At 45.8% G+C, this 21,382-nt stretch overlaps 1 protein-coding gene across 1 annotated transcript in view; it reads right to left on the bottom strand.

Moving 5' to 3' along the window:
* Nucleotides 1-3,168: 3,168 nt before the first annotated feature.
* The window catches only part of Ns3 (nucleostemin 3), a 95,180-nt gene continuing 76,966 nt past the window's right edge, over nucleotides 3,169-21,382 (bottom strand). Inside the window, exons 13-15 of the mRNA XM_055064412.2 lie at nucleotides 20,554-20,765; nucleotides 11,005-11,052; nucleotides 3,169-3,863 (exon numbers count right to left, since the gene is read on the bottom strand). Of these exons, the coding sequence (XP_054920387.2) occupies nucleotides 3,705-3,863; nucleotides 11,005-11,052; nucleotides 20,554-20,765 (419 nt within the window). The 3' untranslated portion in view covers nucleotides 3,169-3,704. The remainder of the gene's footprint in view (nucleotides 3,864-11,004; nucleotides 11,053-20,553; nucleotides 20,766-21,382) is intronic.

Raw genomic sequence — 21,382 nt, forward strand, 5'->3', positions numbered from 1 at the left:
AGACATTAAGACTTCTGACGAACGTGCAATGATCTGACAAACGTGCACACCAGTACTCGTATAGGAGGTTGAAACGTTTGCTTAGTTTTTTGCGTTTGTTCTAGTACAGTGCCACCTTTAGTATTGGGCGGCGCGTAAAAAAAAAGAAAGCGAGGACAAGACGAAATAATTGCATGCACCGCCACGCTCGAGACGCAGCTCCAACGAACGTGTTTTTTCAGGTGCTTCCTTCTTGCCCTGACCGATCCAGGCATCAACAAGCAAAATGCTCCGAAGCGAGGATGAGGCAGCCAGCCGGAACAGAGATGCACGTTTGGGAAATCAGGCTAGAGACGACAGCCTCCTGGTGTCTTCCCTCCCAACAGGCGACCACGGGACCAGTTGGTGAGCGAAGACCGGTTGTCGTGGAGAAGGTAGCTCATCACGTACACCGATACGGCTTCCAAGCGAGGGCACCAAACAGGTGCAAGACGACAATACAGAACACAGTGACCAGTGTGGTCAGTGTGGTCATGAGGACGCCCTAGGGCATGCGTAGACAAAAGCCCTGTCTGCACAGCAGCAACAAGTGCCGTGAGCTGGCAGCTGGCCGGGGGCTGCGGCTCAACTCGAGAGTGCGGCAACGCGAGCAAGTGCCTTCGCCTCTTTCAAGATGGACTGCAGTTTTCTGCCCGATTGTAGAGATGACTTCGCTTGCCGCTTCTCCGAAGACTGCAGTCTCCAAGCGTTCAGGCACCGATGAGCTGGGAGCTGATTAGGTGCGGAATGGAATGTTCAGCCAGAACGAGTCGCTTATTTAAGCACTTTTTAAGCAAGGTGATGCATTTTTTTTCGAGAAATTTGTAGTTTGCAAATTAAATGCCTGAGGATAACAACTGCAGCTTTCACTGATACAATGCAACCTGAGCTTAGGCATGCAGCCTGAATGTCAAGCTTGCTACGTGTATTATTGTGCTTTATGAACACATCATTGCTCGCTGTACTGTTTTACTAGCTGCAAGCTATCACACTAGTCAGAAATTTGGCTTTTTCATGGAACCTTTTACTCAGCAATCTTCTTATGCTGACAGTAAATTGCGGCATACCAGACTTGTCAAGGAAATGCCACATTCACCTCTCTTGTAAGATGTTTGAAGACATCTATTATGTGTAAGAGATGCTTACATTTTGGACTATTCATCATGCACTGGAAGGGAATCCGAATGGGATGTGGGACGTTGGTGGAGTACCGAGGACACAGGAGTGATATTTCTGTGCTTGTAGATAGCCTGTACAGAGGTGGACATCTGCCCACTTCTCTGGCTCCACTCACCCACCTACCAGGCACCTCCGACAGCAAGCATTTTTGAGGTGGCATGTGTGATGGCATGGGACTTGCTGTGCACATAAACCATGATGTAAGTCGCCACAAGTGCACAGGCAAGGTTGAGGAGCCTGAGATCTTTAAGAGCCCCTTACCAGGCCCCATTTAAAATTTTGGTTCTATACCGGCAGTTGCAGGGGAGCTGTCAAAGAAGCATTTTACTGCAAACATTTTTTAACTTGGTTCATTATTAGATGAAATAGGAGGAATTGGAACATTGCTAAGGCGAGTTTTGAACAGCCAAACTGAAAAACAAAGGACTAAGGAAAAAAGACAAGGACGTCTTTGTCTGTATTCCTTTGTTTTTCAGTTCAGCTGTTCAAAAGCATTACAAATGAACCAACTAGCTCAGCTAAAAACAATTCCAATGTTCCTTTCTAGTTCTCTGAGCTTTTCTACTTAGATGTTGCGTTGTCATGCTGCCTGGAGGCGAGCTTCACTGCCAATGTAGAGACACACTCCTTTTGCCTCGACTAGTGTCTGCAACTGACATTATATCCCTCCCTTTTTGCATACCATAGCAAGAGGACCCCATCCCCTTCACATCAAGAGACCTACCAGTTTTCTTTGTCACATTTTTTCTTGTTGCACGGCACACTTCCAGCAGCGGTATATTGCACATTCTGCACCGGATGAATCAATAAATTTGCAAGTAATAATGGGTGACGCTTCAGGCAGCGTTTCTTATGTAGAGGCAATTGTGCAGGCGACCTTGCCCCTCTCACTGGAAGTGGAGCTCCCTTAAGAAGATGGGCATGCAAGCTTGTTTGAAATTTCGACAGTTTTTCACATCGCGCAGCCATTCGATACTTTGCAGGCACAATTACCACAGCATGATCTACATGCCGTGCTCCTCTGTTTGTAATGTCCAAACCTGCTGAAGGGCCCTTAAAAAGAGTTGCTGGAGAGGACAGCTGACTTTGATTAGTTAACTGCATTTCTAGAATATAGTTCCAGAAATCTCAAATTTACCAAGAGCATAGTCTTGGTATGTCGTAGAACACATAAAAATTTGACTGATTTAAAATTTCTGTGCTGGCTGCTCATGATATCATGAGTTTTGGGCAGCATCTACTTGGGACTACTTAATGGCTTGTGGTTACATAAGGATTACATTGCATTAACCAAAGGCTCGACCTAGTCAGCTTTGAGAACTTTTTCTGAACAAAAGCAACCCAAACATGCAAAAACACTCCGAAATCTGTGATGTGATGATGTCATTCTAACCTACCAGCACAGCAGTGTGGGCATAAAATTCAAGAAAGGAAACTTCTGCCCTTCGTTTTCTTTACTAATAAATAACATTTTAATGCCACATACATGCAAATCAGGTTTTAAAAAATTACTTCAGCAGACTAAACCAACTTACTGCAGCTTCTCAGCATCCCTTTAAGTATGAAGCTTAGTGTGCCAGAACGTAATAGCTGGTGTTCTGCGAAGCACACAGAAAGAAAGTGGGGACTGAGATGAAAGAAGGAAGCGAATTTGCATGTGTTACAGCAACGTCATGTATATTTGCATTCTTATAATGTATGTACATGGCCATACAAGCTTCATGCATAACCGTGGGAAATCTTTTTTTCGTTATGTGTACATTTGTTTTATCTGCCTTCCAGTGAAATTCAGCAAATGAGTGGATTCTCACAGGCTAGTTAGTCTGCTGCATCGCTTTGTTATATCATTGTGACATGTGGCTAAGTCTGCAGTTTGTGCCAATTAGCAGCTTTTCCACACAAATGGTCACCAATTTTGCTAGCTTTCCAGCCTGTTTCATATTGATTGAACCACTTTGTTCAACTATTACATAAAGACAAACCAATAACTTGATTTATTTGCAGTGACCATAGTCAGAGACAACAGGTCCATAGCTGCACAATGCACAGATCTTGCCGACTTTTTCAGTCCCACCACAGCTGAAGCTGAATAGCAGTTGGTGTGTTTACACAAACACAGTTTGAGTAGATATACTATCTCTGCACATACAGCACGCATACCATGTAATGGATGCTTTGTATGTTCACATTATTACTGCATGATCACCTGCCATCCACCTCTCCCCTTACACTGGTGAAGAGTGCCAGCTCAGAGATATGCTCTTCCATCCATCCTCTCCTCCTTTATCTGCATCAAAAGCCTTCATCTTTCTGTGAAACACTGCCCACAAAGACATGTTGCATCAAGAAACAGATGTCAGCCACTTCGGGAAAACATTCACATCCTGAGCCCTCTTAATGACAGCCTCTCAAATTGCCCATGAGTGACACAAGAGGTCCTAGGAACACAGGAGTGATGACCATAGAGAACAATCCCAGCTCAAAGGGCCTAGACACAATGAAGCTGATCAGGCATCGTGCTCTGCGTAGACTCTTCTTAGCTTCTCTTTCTTGCCTGCGTTGTGATGCTTCTTCCAGGGCTTACTGTCTGTTGACAGACTGTCAGCACCACTTGCTCCTGCCATTCCTGGGCCAATGCGGCCCTTCACGTGCGCCTGGGGAGCAACCTGCATTCAAGCGACAGCCACAGTGAATTCAACTCCCAATCAAGCCACAAAACACGAAGTATAAGGAGTGGACACTCCCAATCTCCAGAGCAGGTAATAAAACTTAAGGCACAGTAAGCTTTCGATGTAATGAGACAGTCAAAACATGAAATCAACATTGTTACGAGAGGCATTTCATTAAATTCAAAAGCTCATAAAAGAGCCATAGTAAAGTGCAGTGCAATTCGACAGCATCGGAACTGATGAAATGTACAGGGTACACCACTGTTAAAGGGAACACGTGAGCTCAACGAGCCAGCGACTGCCGGCACCTGGTGCCCGCTTGGCGCAAGTGCACAGAGCCACTGGGGCAGAATGTTCCACGCATCTCTTACTACTGCGCCACCCAGTGCTTGTTCCAGTTCTTGGCAGTAGCAACATTTGCGATTTAGAAAACAAAAAATTGCCCAACACAGTTAGGAACAATACGTTTTCAAATAGTTAGATCCAACGTGAACAATAAAAGGTGAGGGGCACACATGCTTGAGAGCAGTAGCCGCCCACCATGGTGGCTTCCCCACAGTAATTGCCCGCTTGTGGGGCATCATTATGTTGGTAAACACTCAATTTTGTCTTTTGGTACCGGCAAATCTCCTCAAGCACTGTTGCCATTTTCTTCCTCCATGGTCGTCGCATGTCGCATTCACAGCTATTGCCACCAACCCTATCGTAATGAACACCTTTACGTATCTGTTTGACAGCACATGTGGCATAGTGCCCTTGGAAGCGTACTGCATGCTTTTAATAGATGGGAACCCAAATGGCTGCTCTTCCCTGCCACCTCTTTGTGTGGTGGCCAATCTGAGTGTGCAATGCTTGCAGAAATGAAGACAGCCCGCGGTCAAAGTGTAGCATATTCAGTTGGCTGAACACACTACATACTGCTCTTGTGCACTACTTTCACAGCCAGGAATGGCATGAGCACAAAGACACTTGTGTTCTTTGACAGCTGCGGCAATGAGGACGCAGTAGTCCTTGTTGCTCAGAGAAATGTTGAACATACTTATGGTCGCCAATCAGAACCTAAAGAGAAAGCGCATAGACATCACCAGTGAACTTGGACTGCCAGTGTCGAATGCCAACATGTGCGACCTGCTCCGCCAGTGACGTTGGCTATGCCCATGCGAAATGTTGGTGATCATGTGACCTTTCGCGGGTGTGAGACCAACATGCCATGATACACACCATCTTTCAGCGCAATAGATGCTGGTGGTTGCATACAGTCAACGAATGCGTGCCTTTTACTGCGCCCAAGGGCTCAAATTGGGCGCAGCTGAAACAGCTCTGAAAGCCTGCCAGTACACTTATTAGGCGTATCGGTGCTCATACTGTGACAAGAGACGACGAGTGCACGCATGTATAACTAAGGAATACATACTGTGTTCCGTGAAAATTGCTTCTTCCCACTCTTGGTATGCTTCATCGCAATACTTTGCGTATGCTTCACCGAGTACCATTGCTATATTGAGATGAAGCTGACTTTCGGGAACTGGCATTATGCAACACGTCATGTTTTCCGAGCTTCGAAGCCATTGGCGAGGATTACAAAGGCGGAGTCAGTGCCATTACCAACAGTGGCAAATTGTTTTAACGAAAAACACGGCACTGGGCATCACGAAGCTTGGTATCGAATGTCGAGGTAGCTAGGCCTAGCATTGCCGTGGTCAGGGTGTCTACCAAGTTGACATTTCCAAATTCCCTGAGTTTTCCAGGTTTTCCCTGAGGGCCTTTGCAAGATTCCCTGGGTGATGCAGAACTATGTTTTATGTCAAGACGGGCTGCAACCATATCGCTCGATGCTGTGAGCAAGCATCACAAAAGAAGATCAAAGAAACCGACTTAATCCAGTTTGAATACTAGGGAGTAGTGTTTATGTTATTAAAAAAAGAGAATAGAAGGGGGGGGGTAATGAAACGCACAGCAAATGAAATATCTCCGAAAAAAATTGCAAATCGAGTCGGACATTCTCAAATACGAATGAAAAGGAGATGCATATAGAAGCACATATTTTTGAATACGAGCTATTTCTATCAGCTGATAGCAAGCTCATTGGTACGAGGCCCAAACCTTGTCACAATTGAGAGTCTCGCTTAACAGCTCGTAACTTAACCTCAACTGCCCTGACATACTCTCAGCCCGCACACGAAGCCTACGTGTTGTGTTTCACTGCTTTAAAGAGTTTATTTTGGTTTGGATGAGGGACACCTGCATCTCGGCATCAGCCAACACTATTTTTTGAGCTCAAGCTCCTTCAAAACGGCGGCAGCACGCTTCTTTTCCCATTCATTCCTCAATGCGTAGGTCCTTTGTGTTCAAGTACTCCTTTCGTCACTCGTTCACCCCACGGACCCTTTGAAGCATCTTGTTGGTCAGTTGCACAGTCCACGTCCCATTTTTCGAACTCTCTAGGGGCCACGAAAACGTCTGAAAAATCGCCTAGTTATAAAAAATGAATGCATGTCTTTTACTGCCCTTGAGGACTCAAACCACCACAGGCACATTCGAAAACGCTCTGAAGGCCTGTCGGTACACATATTAGCCATATCGGCGCTTGTACTGTGAGAGGAAATACTGGGTGCATGCGTGTATAATTAAGATATACATACTATGTCCCGTAACAATTTAGCCCCTTCCCACGCTTATGCTTTACCGCAATACTTTTGCGTATGCTTCACCAAGTAACATTTCTGTACAAAGGAGAAGCTGACTTTCGGCAACCGGCATTATGAAACGCATTGTGCTTTCCGAGCTTCTAAGCCATCGCGAGGACCACAAAGGCCAAGTCAGTGCCATTGCTGTCAGCGGCAAATTCTTTCAATAAAAAACAGGGCACCCAACGGCAAGAAACTTAACAGCGAACGTCGAAGAGGCTAGGCCTAGCGTTGCCGCAATGTTGGCTACGGCTGCCAGCGAATCTGCGGGCAAGAGCGCCAGTTCAAGTTGGCGAGTTAATCAAACGGCAGCGATGCTGGCTTTGATTATTGCCGTTTCGGAGCTGCGGTCGCAGTAAAAATTCAGGAAAATCAGATGGCGAAGGGTTGTTGCGTTCGAAATTTCAGACATTCTGATACATTGACTCTATCGAGTACGTGGTGGTGCCGCGAAGCCGTCCGAATTATTGGGCATTCGGAAAGTCGGTCGTTGACTGTACACTGGCAACTCCTCCAGCCGACGAAAGGGCGTCAAAGACGACTCGGTACAATTCCTGTCTGTTACTCGAGCCAGCATTACCGTGACTTTGGCCCTTTTCAATAAAATTACAGCTAATTTTTTCTGACAGAAGAACAAATTCCCTGAGTTTTTCCAGACTACTCAAAATCCCTGAGAATTCCCAGTTTTCCCAGTTGGTAGACACCCTGGTGGTGGTGGCTACAGCTGCCAGCGGATCTGCGTGTGAGAGCGCCTGTTTGAGGCAGCGAGACAATCAAAATTGCGATGGTGGTGGCTTCGATCCATGCTGTTTTAGACCTGAGGTCACGGCAAAATGTCCAGAAAATCGAACGGCAAAGGGTTTTTATGTCCGAAATTTCAGGCGCTTTTATACAGTGACTCTATGGGGTACCGTGGTGCTTCCACGAAGGCGTCTGCATTATCGGGCATGTCCGAAAAATCGGGCACCCAGAAAATTGGTCATTGACTGTAAACGAGAAGGCTGAGTGGAGGAGTGCATATGTACCCCACGTGCCATGTGCAGCAGTGGAACAGCCATTTGACCTCTTGGCGCAGGTCTCGGCAGAGACAAAAATCTGGTTTGGCATAGCGACAAGCACTTCTGGCCCAATGCTTAAGATACATCTATATACCAAATATGGTGTCAATTTTAACTGCAATAGCCAATAAATATTGCGGAGCCAGCTTTATGCATATCAATGAGGCGTTCGGGACTGAAAATTACTGAACTAGTTGCATACTTTTTAATAGAACGGCTTTCCATGTCTATAGTTATGCTATAACGCTGCTTGTATGATTTAGACTCTGGAGGTGCGGGTTCAATGAACTTTGAACGAGCAAGAACAAAAAGTTCACAGAACTAGAGCATGTTAACAAAATCACACCAAAGGACATGCATGACTAAGCTGAAGTTACAATGGAAGACTTCAAAAGATTTCGCCTAATGTGCAGAATCTCTCCAGCGAATACCTGTAAAGCAGTGCCGCGAAGCATGTCAAAGCCAATCAATTTACAACCACAGAACCTGCTCTTTCGATCGTGCTGGGTTGCAAAGAAGGTCCCGACTCATAAGCAAGCAAATACACATATACCAGGAGTTGAGTACAAGTATTATAATATATTTTCAAATGGACACTGCCAACAACTATACTAAACAATCTGGCATCCTCTTTAAGCGAGCTAGGTGTCACATTGGTACGAAGAAAACCAATCTGTAGCACTAACGGCAAAAACAAGAATACCACACGGTATCAATATATCGGAGCATACACTGCAGAGAAATGCAATAAACAGCGAAAACAGCAAATGGAGGGCCAACAGCATTGGTTATATCCATGGCTATGACTGTGCGTAGACTTCCAGGAGGATGATGATGACGACCGACAATGGCTTCCTTTATATTTTGGTTTCAGTTTTACTACGGAAGCAGCATCAACGGAAGGAAACATAGGTTCTTATGCTACATCATCATCATCATTTATTTATTGTCCCTTAAGTACTCCTTTCAGGGTATTAAATAAGGGGGGGGGGGGGCAATTAAATCAGTAAGCACTATGGTCATTATTATACTATGGTTTACTTAATCACACAACGGTAAACAAAACTTAGTGTACACGCTAGAAGACGATGGGCTTGAAAAAATAAGAACAAAACAACAAATAAGGTACAAACTGGCAGTAGAAATGGCAGCACGACTGGCAGTATAACAGCAGTAAAAAAAAAGGTAGACATTAGAGTAACAGCACAGTAGTGGTAGGTTAAGGGTTTAAAAAACATGACAATATGTGCCTAAATTTATCTCAATCACACTATACTGGACGTTGTAGACTCAGGTTGTTAAACAGGCGGTGGGAAGTGCAGTTGAGTGGAAGTAGAATAGTCTTCCTGAGGTGTGGGAAATTATAATACAGTTTGTGGAAAACGGAAAGTTGTGATTGTTTGAAGTCATAGTTTGAAGCAACAAAACGTGCAGCGCAATTATTCACTGCTTCAAGTGAGTTAATAAGTGTGGTGAGGGTTCCAAATTGCTGAGGCATACTCAAGTTTAGTCCCAATGAATATTTCATAGGCAAGCTTGTGTATGGGAACAGGAGACAGAAAAATCAATCTTTTGAGGAGGCCAAGTGATTTAGGTTGCGTTATGTGTGCAGACCACACAAGCTGATTAGTGATAGTAACGCAGAGATAGCGGTAAGAGTCAACTTGAGTGAGGGCTGTAGAATTAAGAGCGTACTGGTGGTTAATGATTTCCCGCTTGTGAGTTACACACATGTACTTGCATTTGGAAACATTGAGGGACATTAGCCAAAGAGAGCACCAATTTACTATTTTGCTTAGGTCTTTCTGGAGTATTAGTTGGTCATTATGGGAGGATATGCGCCGATACAGGACGCAGTCATCAGCAAATAACCAGATTGATGAAAAAGTGCTGTTAGGGAGGTGGTGCAGGCATGGCGCAGGCATGGTGCAATTTTCCACTAAAATGCCACTTTGGCACACTTAGGCACAACTGGTGGAGCTGTTCCATGACTGAATGCACGCATGGCTGTCACATGATCTGCTGAGCTTTACAGACGTGGCCACAACTGCCAACCTTAGCATATTAAAATCGCTACACTGAAAGCCACAATATACAAGAATTAGGTGAAAAATACTAAATTTGTTTGAGTGTTCAATATGTTCACTGTTTCTTACAGGTTAACAGACTGTTTCCTAGAGATACTGTGAACATACACTCTGCTCTACTGGTCACAAGATGGAGCGGATTCACCACCTGGAGGCCACTGGCTAAACCAGGCATAGTGTGGATGGCTCTTTGCACATTGTCTAAAGACTGTTTGTTCCTTGGCATTACCGCAGTCATAAACGCTGCATGGTATGCATTCTTTGGACAATGGAATTTGGCTTTGTGGTACAGTCTCTGCACTGTAATAAGATTAGTGCACTGTAATAAGATCAGTGACTGCACGTGGCGAGCAGGCAATGTGCAATTGTCGCACCTTCCTTTCACCTCAATTATTTCAAAATTGGGGCATGTGATAAAAAAAAAATGAGGGCATGCATTAGAATCAGGCAGATACCATAATCAGACATTGTGAGCAACTGTTATCGCTTGAAAATCTGCCCAGTCCAGGCCAAAAACAGGTCAGAGGTGACATGCATTCAACACATTCACTACCTCCTAAGCTCTGCCGAGACACACTGCCGATAAAGGGGTCGCTATTGGGGTTACCATAGGGGTCAGGCGCGTGCATGCTGACTTGTCAAGTTCGAATTTTACAAAGGAGCCTAATTTTAGGATTGAAATCATGAAACATTGTGCCCATAGAAATGCATGGGTGCCGGCTGGGGCTTTCAGTCAGGATCGAATTAAACGAAAAGTTGAATTAACCAGAGTCCAATTAATTAAATTTTACAGGGGTACCTTCAAAAGTTATTGGCCAAGGTTACTGCTCCAGATCGCAGCTGAGAACAAAATGCACCCTTAGGCGCCACAGCAACCCGCACGAAAACGTATGCTTTGTCGCCATCTTGTGATGGAGATGACGCTGCAGCTGACCGCTCTGACGGGAGGCTGCTGGCAACGCCGCAAACATGGTTCCGGTTTTGTATCCAACTGTAACGCGCAGACAATTTTTGGACCACTCTTCTCAGAAAGAAGTTAAGCATTAAGTACGGGTAACTAGTGTATTTTGTCTACCTGTGCCCGTGACCTCATCTTCAGCGGCACAATGCCACAGCCACAATGCCAATGCAGTGGGTGCTTCAAGCGGTCTATTGCATTCATGCGCACATTACAAGCTCCAAGGACAGTAGAGTTGGCACTGCAGGAAAACCTATTGCATCTGAAACAGACTTGCAGAAAGTGCGTAAGTGTCTGCACATGAAGGGGAAACATTTTCTGCAAAAAGTAACAATGTCAAGCTCTCACCTTTTGAAAGAAGCTCCTATCAATGTCCTTGCTTGTTGTCTTGCGGTCCTGTAAATAAAAGTAAACGGAGACAGCAGAAAGAATGGTTCATGTCGGTGTGAATACCATCAGGATTCTTATATAAACTTTGGCAAGAGGCATGACTTCTAGCCTTCTAAACGTGGGAAATAATACCAGCAAGCATCAGAGTGCTCTAAATACTTTCTATTCCACGCGTGTAGATCTATGAACCACTTTTAGTTTTGCTACACAAGAAGTGGGAGGCATCATGATACATTGGCTTGCTCTATTCCCACAATCACTGTGGCTACCACATGCAAGCACAGCCAGAAGAAATGCACGCAACAATAATCTTTTTTTATGGGCACCATCATTATCATCATCATCATCACTACAGCCAGTCTTATTGCAACATGTCAACAAATTTTGCGCAGTGTCATGACACTGTCAATAATGCTAGCCGCAGCATTTCAAGGCCAACTTTAGTACCCAACTAGCATATTGTCACGTGTATAAAACTATTTACAAGATGTATTTACACGTATATAAACAGCAGCCGAGAATTCTGAGAGACTGTTGCCACTTCGTCGTCTTCACCATCGACGACCTTATCCTCTTTTCCACCGTAACATGACCCCCGACAGAAAAAGCACCATCCCGGTGCTTCAGCAGGGCTGTTGGTGAGGGCATAGTAAGGCTTGAGCCGAGAAACGTGTACGATGTCAGGTGATGTGGAACCAGGTGGCACAACGGAGGTCTCGAGGATTATCTCGTAAGTGACATTGGTCACTTGACGTAGAACACGGTAAGGGCCTTTCTAGCCCGGAAGGAGTTTCTTGGAGAGCCCCACTCAGTGGCAAGGGGACCAAAGTAGCATGAGAGAGCCTGGTGAAAAATATGTGTCACGATGGCGGCGATTGTAACCGTGCCGTTGAGATTCCTGAGATGCCAACAGACGAGTACGGGCAAGCTGGCGCGCATGGTCAGCACGGGCTATGGTATCGCACACCACTTATAACTACTTGCCAATGTTTGTAGTTCTCCTTTATAGTTGTCGACCTGTCCTCCCCCCCCCCCAGAATTTAAAGGGGGGGGGACAGGTGATTAGAATTATCCTTACCTATTTTTGAACCAAACTTATAAAAGTTGGCATGCTTGTTTAGTTTCTTCTCGTGATTCTAAAATGCTGTTATTTTTCTCTATGTTCATTATTCAATACATAATTAAGAAAACAATGTATTCTCTTCTTGCTACAATAGACAAATAACCGCCACACAAAAATATACAAATGAAAGAAGTGCGAAAGAAAGAAGTGCACGCAGAAAGAAGGGTGAAAGAAGGAAAACGCGAGCCTCCATTGCTAGGCAACACTTTTCTGGGCAGAGCATGCGCTTGCAAAACCTGATGAACTGTCGCCTCCGCTTGCCCACATTCTTTTTTTCTCGGGCGCTGCCTCAGGTTTTCCAAACCCATTCACTGCAACGTCCACTCTCTGCACCTTGTCGTCCACTAGCCTACTGTTTCAGCTGCCGTTAGGTATACACGAAAATCTAAGAATCCCCTGATTTCGGAACAATAGTTCATAGTACTGAGGCGTTAACATCATAGCGAAACTGAACAACAATCATTATTCGGAAAAAATCAGTATTCTGAAGTTTGTAGTAATGAAACATTTTTACATTGGAATTATAAGGCAGCTGGGAATTTCTGAAATGTTTATTAATCTGAAAGTTCTTTAATATGGTGTTTATAGTAATGAGTTTCCGCTGCATGCGCACTACATACACACAATAACTGACAGACTACATCGTTAGCGCACGAATGGTCGAAGCTGAATGTTTTGCGATGGTCCTCTAAAGTAAGTGAGTTACTAGAGATAATACATCTTTGCTGCAAGATATTACGATGTACAAAACGGCTACATTTCAAGCCTTGCGCACAGCAAGAACAAATCTATCGGAACCGAGCACACCCACGAGTGATTAGGCAGAAATAACCAGATAGTGACCGCACCAAGGAAATTTACAGAGTCAGAAACGTGGCAAGCCGCTGCTTCAAAATATTTACCAAATAAAGAATGAAGAACAAAACACACTAATTATGATTCAATTCATCAGCAGAAAGTTTGAATAACTTGGAACACATATTTAGCCTCGCTTTTAAAGTAAGCACCATATATGCTGCTCACGCCATTTGTACATAGCTTAATCAGCTTCCTAAGCGTTTTTGCATGTTCTCTGAAGCTGTGGCCAAAGCTTCGTGTCGTCCACCGAGTCACCGTCTACGATATCTCCCGAAACAGAGGTCTGCTTAGCTGCACAGGCGTCATACACACCCATTGTAAACGCAGAGGCAACGGAGGCAGCTGAGGCAACCAACGCACGCGTCACCATGTGATCAAACATGGGAGCGCCCATAGGATCACCGCGAGAAGGGTCAATACAACAATAAGACTACCGTATTTACTCGACTTTAACGCACACCTTTTTTCCAATAAAACGGTCCCAAAAATTGAACGTGCGTTAGAATCGAGTACGACCCTAAATCCGCGTTACCATATCGCCATCGGCATTCAAAAAATGGCCGCCTCGTAGGCGCTTCTAGCCTAGCTGTCGTGGCTTCCTCCATGTGCATACCTCCATGTTGTACGTGTAATCAGGCGCTGGTGTAACCTAGTCTACCCGTTTTATGCATTTATTCAATCGGCATGGAAGTGCCGAATGCGAAGACACACCGAGTCCACCATGATGTCGCATTTAAAAGGAAAGTTATCATGTGTGCGGAGACGGACGTAAATCGGGCTGCGTCACAGGCGTTTGGAGTTTCCGAAACTTGTGTGCGGGACTGGCGCAAACAGAAGAATATTTTCACCAGCAAAGCAATAAGGAAGGGTTTCAGTGGACCGAAGCAGGGCCGCTTCGCCGAAACAGAAGAGCTGCTTGTGGAATACGTGCAAGAGCAGTGAGCGGCACAGCGGCCTGTGACAACCGATCTGCTCAAAGTACGGGCGATGCAGTTAGCCCTACAGAAAAGGCTAATGCGGAGTGACTTCAAAGCGAGCAGGTGCTGGCTATCAAATTTTATGAAAAGAAAAGGTTTTCCTCTTCGAAGAAGGACAAGGATATACCAAAACTTGCCTGGAGAGTATGAAGAGAAATTACACAGTTTTCAGCGGTATGTTTTGAAGTTGCACTACAGAAACGGCTACCACTTCGGACAGATTAGAAATGCCGATCAGACACCACTCTGCTTTGACATGCCTGCCACCACAACCGTTGAAAAGAAGGGGGCGAAGCAAGTGCGCGTTTCGTCTTCCGGCCATGAAAAAACTAGTCACCGCAATGCTTTGTTGCACTGCGTATGAGCGCAAGCTGCCCCCGTATGTTATCTTCAGGCGGAAGACACTCCCAAAAAGAATCGTTTGCCGAGTGGCGTAATTGTGCGCACAAATGAAAAAGGTTGGATGACCATGTACTTGGTCGCTAACTGGATTGATAACGTTTGGCAAAAGAGACCCGACGGCAGTTTGGGTCTGCATGGGATGCTTCTGCTCAATGCATTCGGGTGCCACCTTGACCAGCGCATCAAGGACAATCTGGCTGCATGCAACACCAACCTTGTCGTGATACTCGGCGGCATGACATTGCAGCTCCAGCCGCTCGATGTTTGTTTGAACAAGCCAGTGAAAGACAGAATTCGGACGCTCTGCACCAGATGGCTTGTCAGTGGCTGCCACGAATTCATGCCCGCCAATAAAATGAAGCATGCCTCACTGCAGGACTTTGCTGGATTGGTGAGAGATGCATGGTGCACAATCCTGTCTGCCATGGTCAACAAGGCCTTAAAAAGTGAGGGATTTCGAATGCCATGGACGGCACCGAGGACGAAACGCTTTGGTCTGTTGATAGTGATAAGGAGTTGTCTGATAGCGACGATGAGTGATATCTATTGTTCCGTGCAACTCGTAACGGTGCAGTGAAAATCATGGCGGCAAGGTACACCGCTTCCATTGGTGTTTTTATTCATCACAACTTTAGTGTATTAGGAATAAATCTGTTTTTTCCAAATGAGAGAAAATAGTATTGCTATATGAAAGCACAAGGTGTGCGATATTGTACACTTCTTTTTTTTTGGCCGTGAAAGACCGGTGCGCGTTACAATCGAGGTTTTAATTTTTAAAAATTTTTGGGCATGGAAAACGAGTGAACATTACAATCGAGGGCACATTAGAATCGAGTAAATACGGTATGCGACGGTTTAGTGTGGTCCCCTCAAAGTTGTATAATAGGTGTTTCATTGTACCTAGCTTCCTGGCTCTTTTTCACTGCTGTGACGGCGCGTTTTTCCTATATAGGTACTTACTGCAAAGCCTACTGTACGCCACTCATTCCTGAGAGCACAAAGAGGGAGAGTAAGTAGAAAGGGTGACACGGCTACCCTGGGAATGCCCTTTGCATCCCTAGATGGTATTTTAAGCCCAAGCCCTTTATGTGCAATACGAAGGCAGATCCAAAATGACCAAGACTGCACCTTCAGACTGCAGCCACATCTTGGTTAATTGCAGAGTAGGCTGTCATGTCAAGCTTGACCTTTTGTGGCCACGTCCTAACTAGTTTGTAGTGCAAGAGGATGACTTGACAATTTTTTTTTGTGCTTGCTCTGAACAGACAACACCTTTTGAGAGATACGTACACACTTCATTAGAGATGACTTACCTTTAGGTTCATCATACAAGTACCAGCAAACTCCGAATAGAAGAGATTGACAAGCAACACACTTTGAGATCAGTAATTTTGCACGAAACTTGCTCTAAGGAAGCACCCTTCTGGCATCCTTTCATCATCAGAAGACTTCCAAAAGAAAGTTCAGAGACAGACGAGTGAAACATTTTTGTAAATAGAACTTGCGTTTCACAAACTTAACGCAGCATTCGTAAAGTCATAAAACAAGTCCAAATTCATAAAATCTATGAAATATTCAAGAGGGTTGGCAGCAGGGTGCTCCCCACATCCCAACACTTCGGTTTACTGCCCAGCGCTCTGGTTGCCTGGTCATAACTGCCGATATTTTTTTTTTTCAATATCCTCGGGTGTTCCTTTATTATGTGGGCAAATATTACAAAGAAAAGCGATGTAGAAATTGAAAAATTTCGCTTTTTGAGCACATTGTAGACAAAGATCAGGTAGAAAATCAAGCATCGGGAGGTGCCATTGTACCTCGGAGCACGTGATGTTCTGTTGATGCAACCTGCCATTTCGAAATCACTGTAAAAAGGAGAGATCTGAGCTTCCGGTAGCCCACAGTGTCGTATTTCACTACACGGAAATAACAGCAAAATATGTGAATGGAAAATGAAAAACTAGCATTGCTATTCGTTACTGCTGTCACATGGACACAGGAGACACTCCTACTGAGTGACACAGATTTGAATTTCCAGTACATATTTCACACGCATGATGATAGCAGCGAACTGTGCATTGTCTCAGCGAAGTTTAGCGATTGTAGTAACATCCCTGGCTTCGTTAATATGTACAAAATGTAAAATTGGTGAACTTACTATTCATATTTGTGGAACGATTGTACTGGGATAAAGAAACAAAGAGTGAGGCTTAGCTGCATGTGTATGCCCCCCCCCCTTTAAGCCATTGCAAATTTAGTCGAACATATTCAAATATGAATAAAAAGAGAAGCATACAGAAGAAAATATTTTCGAAAATGAGCTATTTCTATCAACTGATAGCAAGCGCAGTGGTATGAGGCCCAAACTTTGTCACAAGTGAGATTCTTTCAGCAGCTGGAAAGTCAACCTCAACTGTCCTGACATACCCTCAGCCCACGAACAATGCCTCAGTGTTGCATTTAACTGCTTTAAAGAGTTTATTTTGGTTATTTGGATGAGGGTCGCCTGCACCTCGGCATCAGCCAACACTGTCCTTTTTGAGCTCAAACTCCTCCTCAATTCCTCAATGTGACGGTCCTTTCTGTTCTCATCCTCTTTCTGCCACATGTTCGCCCCATGGATTATTTGAAGCTTCTTCTTCATCAGTTGTACCTCAATGTCCGATTTTTTGGACTTCCTAGCGGCCCGCTATAATTTCCGAAAAATCGGGCAGTCTGAAAAAAATGACTTGCGAGGTTTATTGGACGAGTCCAACAAACAGGCGGTAGCTCGGAACAGTACGTCGGGAGCACAAGATGGTGGTGTTCGAGCGCCGATCTCGTGCCCTCCGCTCTTGATGATGATTGGGATGTCATTATCTTCCTTTCTTTATTACAACTGCCCCCGTCGAGAAAGGTGGAGCCATCCTGGCGATCTAACAGGTGGGGACAAGAGGGTCGAAGTACAGCTTGAGGCGGTCTACGTGAACAACATCACGTCCGCGTCGACGAAGGTCGCTGTGCAGCGTAAGAGGTTCGATGACGTAGTTTACGGGCGAAGTATGCTCGACGACGCGGTAGGGACCATGATAATTTGGAAGTAGTTTGGACGATAAGCCAGGGGCGCAAGGTGGTACAAGCAGCCACACAAGTGCTCCAGGAGCGAATGTTACGGCAGGAGAGTGGTCAACATCGCGGGCGTTTTTCTGGTGTTGTTGGTCGGCTGTAGTAAAGCGCTTGGCTAGTTGTCGGCAATCTTCAGCGTAACAGGCGGCTTCCGACACGGGCGTGCACTCTGAGGCATCTGGTGCGTATGGCAGCAACGTGTCAATAGTGTGCGTCGGCTGGCGACCGTACAGAAGGAAGAGGGGGGAAAACCCGGTTGTGACTTGCGTAGCGGTGTTATACGCGTATGTCGCAAATGGGAGAACCAGGTCCCAGTTTGACTGATCAGATGCAACATGTGTCGCAAGCATGTCGCCCAGTGTCCGATTAAACCGCTCAGATCGTTCGTCTGAGGGTGGTAGGCAGTACACGTCCGATGTACAATGTTGCACTGGTGAAGTGCTTGAATTACATCGGAGAGAAATACACGACCACGGTCACTGAGGAGTTCGCGAGGAGGACCGTGTCGAAGCACAAAACGCTTGAGGATGAAAGAGGCGACGTCCTGTGCTGTCGCCGTGGGAAGAGCAGCGGTTTTGGCATATCGTGTAAGGTGGTCAACAGCGCTGATAGCCTATCGGTTTCCCGCCATGGTCAAAGGTAAAGGTCCATAAAGGTCAATTCCAACGCGGTCGAATGGGCGGTCTGAGCATGGAAGGGGCTGTAATGGACCTGCGGCAGGATGCAGCGGTTTTTTTCGTCGCTGACACTCGTGGCAGCCGTGAATGAACTTGCGGACAAGGCGAAACATTCCGCGCCAGTAGTACCTTTTGCGTAAGCGTTCATAGGTCTTGAAGACACCGCCGTGAGCACACTGCGGGTCGGAGTGAAAGGACGTGCAAATTGTAGAGCGCAGTGTTCTGGGGATAACTAGGAGCCACTTCCTACCATCTGGCGAGTAGTTGCGCCGGTACAAGAGGCCATCACGGATGCTGAAGTGCGAAGCTTGGCGTCGCAGTGTTCGAGTGGTCGAAAGGGTGGGTGCCTCGGATAAAACATCAAGAAGCGAAGCGATCCAGGGATCGTGGCGCTGTGCAGAGGAGACGGTGGCGACGTCAAGAACTGACAATGAGTGGTTTATAGTGGATATGGACACAGTTTCGGTAGATAGTGATAACCGCGACAGTGCATCAGCATCGGCATGCTTGCGTCCGGAACGATATATAGCACGAATGTCAAACCCTTGAAGTCGCAGAGCCCAGCGGGCAAGGCGACCTGATGGATCCTTCAACGAAGACAACCAGCATAATGCATGATGGTCCGTAACTACATCAAACGTGCGGCCATATAAGTAAGGGTTGAACTTGGCAAGCGCCCAGACTATTGCCAAGCATTCTTTCTCAGTGACGCTATAGTTTGACTCAGCCTTGGTGAGCGTTCTGCTGGCGTATGCGATGACATACTCTGCGAACCCAGGCTTTCGTCATCTAAGAACAGGTTTCCGAGGCCATGCCAGTGCCCATTCAGCAGCAACCTGTCGCCGCGCCTCTTAGTTACGCTAAGGTAGTAAAGCGGCAGCAGCTTCAACAGCCTTCACCGTCCCATGGTGTGTCGTATGCTGCAGCCCCGATTCAGCCGTCCGTGACATGGGCTGCTCCCATCACTGCAAATCGCTCGCGAACGCGCGACAACCGGCCAATCTGTTTTGCATGCGGTGGCCCTGGTCATATCACCCGATTCTGCCACCGTCGCGGGCCAGGATACTCAGACACCCGTTCACAGAACTACGCGGATCGTTCCCGCTCTCGTTATGAAAGTCCGGGTCCCCAAACAAGCACGTCTTCACGTGACTATCCGCAACCCACGTCTCGTCGCTCATCTTCACTCCATCGCCGATCTCGTGCCCTCCGCTCTTGATGATGATTGAGATGTCATTATCTTCCTTTCTTCACTACAGACTGCATGTCCTTTAAAAAGCCCTTAAGGGCTCAAATCACCACAGGCACGTCCGAAAAAGCGTTGAAGGCCTGTCAGTACACTTCTTAGGCATATCAGTGCTCATGCTGTGACAGGAGATGGCGGGTGCACGCTTGTATAATTAGGGAATACGTACTGTGTCCTGTAACAATTGCCCCTTCCCAAACTTAAGCTTCACCGCAATACTTCACGTATGCATCAGCGCGTAACATTGCTGTGCTGAGGCGAAGCTGACTTTTGGGAACCGGCATTATGCAACATGCCATGCTTTTTAAGCTTCGAAGCTAATCGCGAGGATTACAGAGGTGGAGTCGGTGTCATTGCTGACAGCAGCGAATTCTTTCAATGAAAAACACGGCACCGAACGGCAAGAACCTTAAGTGCAAACGTCAAGGCAGCTAGGCCTCGCGTTGCCGCAGTGGTGGCTACGGCTGCCAGCGAATCTGCATGCGAGAGCGCTGGTTCGAGGCGGCGAAATAATGAAAACGGTGGTGTTGGCTTTGATTAATGCCATTTCGGACCTACGGTCGTGGCTAGAAGTCCGGAAAACCGGACGGCAAAGGGTTCTTGCGTTCGAAACTTCAGATGTTCTTATACATTGACTATCGGGTACGTGGTGACTATGGGACCACGCGGTAGTGCCACGAAGCCATCCGTATTATCGAGCATATCCCAAAAATTGGGCGTCCGGAAAATCGTTTACTGACTGTACACTGGGAACTCCTCCAACCGACGACACGGCGCCAAAGACAACTCGTTACGAGTCCTGTATTTTACTCGAGCCTGCACTAGGACAACTTTCGTCTGCTTTCAATAAAATGACAGCTAATCTTCCCTGATAGAAGCACAAATTCCCCAAGTTTTCCCTGAGTATTTCCATACTATTAAAAATGCCTGAGTATTCCTGGTTTTCCCAATTGGTAGACACCCTGTTTCCGCTACAAATAAGCTTTACAATTTAAAAAAATCACATTCCGACCTTGGTTCCATTATGATGTGGGGTGCTTTGTGAAGATCGGGAAGAAATTTTAAAATGTGTTACATTTACACACACACACAGTAGGCATATATTATTTAAATACATCGTACCTGTGTCCGCCGCATCTGTGGTGGCCGGTCAAAAGTGAGCAGAGGCCGACGCGTTTTGCTGGGGGCTAGTGGGAACGTGTGATACTCCTTCTGGTCTACACCAGGTGGCGCTACACAGTAGAGCAGCTTCCCGTTGACAAAGTCTTTCAGAATGTAGCGCGATGCACGTGGGTTATCTGGTAGCCCACTCTGCGTCATGAATCCTCGCATGTCTGCAAACAAATCAGTTAAGCAGCTGTTATAATCTCAGCAAAGACATGTTAACTCAAAGTTGTAAAAACAAGAAAAAAGTTCAGCATAATCGGAGTTTGGAGTTAAGAGAATTCACGAAAGTATAAGCCCCCGGCCACGCATACACCACGTACAGCATTTTGAAATCGCAGTGGTGCATACAGTATCGAAACCTTTGGGTAGCGACTTTTTCCTGATGTTTTTGTAGCTGAGATTTCAATATATCTAGAGTGTGGTGCAAAAGCATTTGAAAGGTCAAAAATACATAGCGTTGTCACTGAGCCAGGCAAAAATTTCAACTTAACCGATATTTTGGGATATCAGAGTCCAAGTTAGAGGGTTTAGTGTATAGTTCTGAGCTTTATTTATTTATTTATTTATACAGGTAGATCAGAGTTTCCAACATTGGAACATAGTGCAATGTGGGAGTTATGCTTTTGTTTTTGCAGGCAGCAGTCAGAACAACGTACAGCAGAAATAAAAGCAAGCAGCTTTTGGTTTCTAAGAAAATCCATAAAAATGTAAACAGGAAATGAGACGTACGATTTCAAGGACGACACAACTGCTGAATCTACATATAAACAGCAACACCTAGCCA

The sequence above is a fragment of the Dermacentor andersoni genome, chromosome 11, assembly GCF_023375885.2.
Source record: "Dermacentor andersoni chromosome 11, qqDerAnde1_hic_scaffold, whole genome shotgun sequence".
Lineage (NCBI taxonomy): Eukaryota > Metazoa > Arthropoda > Arachnida > Ixodida > Ixodidae > Dermacentor > Dermacentor andersoni.